Source organism: Strix aluco, chromosome 15 (genome assembly GCF_031877795.1).
Source record: "Strix aluco isolate bStrAlu1 chromosome 15, bStrAlu1.hap1, whole genome shotgun sequence".
Lineage (NCBI taxonomy): Eukaryota > Metazoa > Chordata > Aves > Strigiformes > Strigidae > Strix > Strix aluco.
Genome location: NC_133945.1, coordinates 4,634,003 through 4,637,954, shown reverse-complemented (window position 1 = coordinate 4,637,954; position 3,952 = coordinate 4,634,003). Strand labels below are relative to the sequence as shown.

Here is a 3,952-nt window from a genome sequence, read left to right as displayed (position 1 = left end):
CTGCACAGAACCGTGCATGACTACGGACAGCCCTGCACAACTGCCCACAGCCGTTCACAGCTTCACACAACCATGTTCGTCCGTGCACAGCCGCGTACAGCCCTGCACGACCGCGTACAGCCCTGCACGACCGCGTACAGCCCTGCACGACCACGTACAGCCCTGCACAGCTGTGTACAGCTCTGCACAGCCGCGTACAGACCTGCACGACCGTGTACAGCCCTGCACAGCCACGTACAGCCCTGCATGACAGCGTACAGCCCTGCACAGCCACGTACAGCCCTGCACGACTGCGTACAGCCCTGCACAAGCCCGTACAGCCCTGCACGACCGTGTACAGCCCTGCACAGCCGTGTACAGCCCTGCACGACCGTGTACAGCCCTGCACGACCGCGTACAGCTCTGCACAGCCGTGTACAGCCCTGCACGACCGTGTACAGCCCTGCACAGCCGCGTACAGCCCTGCAAAGCCACGTACAGCCCTGCAAAGCTGCACAGGACCACTCACAACCGTGCAGAGCCGTGCACACTCACGCACAACTGTGCACAACTACACGCGACCCCGCACAACCGTGCAGAGCCGTGCACAGCCCCGCACAGCTGCCGCCGCTCCCTCCAGGTCCGCACAGAAAGACCCGCTGGAAGAGGCGGGGGGGACGGGGGGGGGGGAAGAGTAGCCCCGACCCCCCCACTCCCCCCGGTTCAGGCCGCCCCCGGGGCCGCCCCGGCGGGGCGGGGAGCGTCGGCGGAAGGGGGGCGGTGGGGCCGCCCCTTCCGGCAGCCATGGAGCCGGGGGAACCGGGGGAACCGGGGGAGGTGGCGTGGGGGCGGCGAGGAGGGGGGACGCTGGGTGGGTGGGGGCTGCTGGAGCTGGCGGTGGCCAGCGGGGTGGCCGCCTGGGCTACCTGGGCTGTCCTGCTGATGCCCGGCTTCCGCCGGGTCCCCCTGCGGCTCCAGGTACCGCCGCTGCCCGTCCCCCCCCGTCCGTCCCCCCCCCCCCCCTCCGTCCCCTCGCCCCCGGGGTCGCCGGCCCTGACCGTGCCCCTCTCCCCAGGTGCCCTACGTGCCCTCCAGCCCCCAACAAGTGGCGAACACCCTGGCGCTGCTGCGGGGCCGCTCGGGAAAGACGGTGGATCTGGGATCGGGAGATGGACGGCTTGTAAGGGGGGGCAGGGGGGGGCTGGGGGGGCCTGGGGCTGCCCCGGGGTGGGCGGCGGGCAGGGAGGGGGTCTGCGCTCACCGGGAGGGCGGGTGGCAGCCACCCCACCCAGCTGCTGCCCCGCCTCTGGCTGTGGTTCTAGATGGCCCTCCTGGCTGTGGTCCTGGATGGCCCTAGGTGGCCCTAGACAGCCCTAGGTGGCCCTAGACCACTCTAGGTGGCCCTAGACAGCTCTAGGTGGCCCTGAGTGGCCCTAGAAGACATCCCATGCAGTGAGCAGGGTGGGAACAACCTCTCTAGGAGGAAAGAGCCTTTGCACCTGAAAGGTGCCGAGGACGGAGGTCACCCTGCCCGTGAGCCAGCAGGAGGGAGCAAGTGGGGCTGGGCAACAGCCTCTGCGCCCCAAACTGGACACCGAGGTTCATTTTAGTTGCAACTTTCTCTCTCTCTCCAGGTGGTAGAGGCTTATAAGCAAGGGCTCAGACCAGCCGTGGGCTATGAGCTCAATCCCTGGCTGCTGTGTCTCTCCAGCTACCGAGCCTGGAAGGCTGGGTACCATGGGAAGGTTTCCTTCCTGAAGAAAGATCTGTGGAAGGTAACGGTGTCCCGAGGGTCTGGCTGTGCTCAGAGCTGGCCGTAGCTAGGGCAGGGCCAGGGATTGGTCTGCATCTTCAGACAGGCTTTGCTGATGGTTGCTCGCTCCTTCTCCAACCCACGTGGCTCCCAGGACGCAGAAGGACCATCCTGCTTTCCAGGGGAACACCAGCCTGGGTGGCGCGGGGCTGGCTGCTGGTTTTGCAGGCAGCAGCGCTCCTTCTTAGAGCAGCTCTGAGAAGAGGTCTGAGGGGCTGCTGACACACGGTAGCCTTCCGAGACGTGCTGCTAAAGCTGGCATCAGCCTGAGCGGAGAAAACCCAGCAGGGAACGTGGTTCTGGGGCGATGCTGGAGGCAGGTGTTTTGCAAGAGGCGCTGCTTTCACACCCAGCTCCCGGTCACACCAACACGTCCCCATCCCACACGTTGTGGGGCATCTTTGCTTCCTCCAAGGTTCAGAAGATCGCCCACAAGGCATTTGGCCACTCAAATGGTTCCCCCTCTGCCTGTTGCTTCTTTCATTCCCCTTTTCCTTCTCTTTTAAGGTGAATCTGTCCGATTGCTACAATGTGATTGTGTTCCTGGCCCCCAGCGTGGTAAGTCAGTCCCTTGGACCCTGACTTGTTCTGGGCGAGCTCGAGGGAGGGTTGTCTTAGAAAAGAGAGATAATCTGGGACAGTGGCAAAGACTCTTTAAAAAATAAGACCAAGTGGGCATTGCTGTGAGTGGTTTGGTGTTCAGCACCACTTGAATTTATAGAATCATAGAATCATTTAGGTTGGAAAAGACTCTTAAGATCATTGAGTCCAACCGTTAACCTGACACTGCCAAGTCCACCACTAAACCATGTTCCCAAGTGCCACATCTACGCATCTTTTAAATACCTCCAGGGTGGTGACTCAACCACTTCCCTGGGCAGCCTGTTCCAGTGCTTCACAACCCTTTCTGTGAAGAAATTTTTCCCAATATCCAATCTAAACCTCTCCTGGCACAACTTGAGTCTGTTTCCTCTCGTCCTATCACTTGTTACTTGGTGCTAGTCCCAACCATGCACAGGGCTGGGATCAGCCCTACGTTTTGGAAGGGTCTTTGGTTGTTGCTGCCTGCTTGGGACCCACCAGCCGTGCCCAGAAGCTGCCCTGTGGTCCCTGGTGGCACTGCCATGACGTGACTGTTTCCTAAGGCCGCCTGGCCCTGGCTGTCTCTCTCTCCCCAGAAACCTCCCCTAGCCACCAAGCTTCTTGCAGAACTCCCTGACGAAGCCCGGGTGGTGGCTGGACGCTTCCCCTTCCCCTCCTGGACCCCCACCAGCACCCTTGGGCAGGGCCTGGAGCAAGTCTGGGCCTATGACATGAAGGAAGTGCGGCGAGCAGCACAGAGCAGCGCAGAGGGAAGCCCGGTCTAACAGCAGCCTCATTAAGCCTGGCGTTAAGAGTCAGCAGTGGTAGGGGTCAGAGCCTCTCCAGCCCTTGGGCTCAGCTCAGGACAGCAGTGGGAGGGCTGCTTGGCCAGGCTTTTTCCTGGTGACTTGCAGGGTGGCAGTCCCTCGGTTTTCCGAAGAGTGGGCAGTTCGGGGGAAGCAAGGGAGGGGAAAATCAGACCTAGAAATCCTGGAATTATCACAGGATTTAAGGGCTAAATCACCAGTGCCTCTTTTCTGTATGTTTGCTACTTAGTTAATTTTTCAAAATAAACATTTGGTCAGTTCTTCCCTTGAGACTTTTGCTTTGCCTTTGAGCTTCATGGTGCTCCTGAAGCCAGAGCAGCCGCTGCTTCTGGCCTCAGGCTTTACTCTGCGTCCCTTTGAAGGCGGGTCAGGAGGAAGTTAGTCCAGCTCACCTCCTGCTGAAGGACCAGTTTGGCCCTGCTCACCTTCTAGGACATTCCCTTTTCCATTCAAACACAGAGGAAAAAAAGGTTCACAGCTCATCCCCTTTGTCTTTGACCAAAGCCTAGCTTGAACCAGCCCTGGCTTATCTCTTAGAAGCTGAGGGGAGCAAAGGCAGCAGCAGAGTTAGCCCTTGGACTCTGGTCTAGGTCTGACCCAGGAGAAATGTTATCGCAGGAACAGGAACCTGTCCCTGCAGCCCCACAGTAAAAAGCTGCCTGGGAACCCAACCCAGTGTCCCGAGGCATGATGTGCCCAGGGAACAGCAGCATTCCTACAGCTGAGGGGCCAGAGGATAGACGAGATGCAG

General features: G+C 60.4%; 1 protein-coding gene across 1 annotated transcript; it reads left to right on the top strand.

The window, feature by feature from the left end:
* Positions 1 to 246: 246 nt before the first annotated feature.
* ANTKMT (adenine nucleotide translocase lysine methyltransferase) lies at positions 247 to 3,471 on the top strand. The gene is given in 7 exon segments (XM_074840368.1): positions 247 to 314; positions 707 to 758; positions 760 to 957; positions 1,055 to 1,159; positions 1,614 to 1,754; positions 2,300 to 2,350; positions 2,971 to 3,471. Coding segments are annotated over 7 exon segments (804 nt in total). The 3' UTR covers positions 3,160 to 3,471.
* The last annotated feature ends 481 nt before the right edge of the window (positions 3,472 to 3,952 follow it).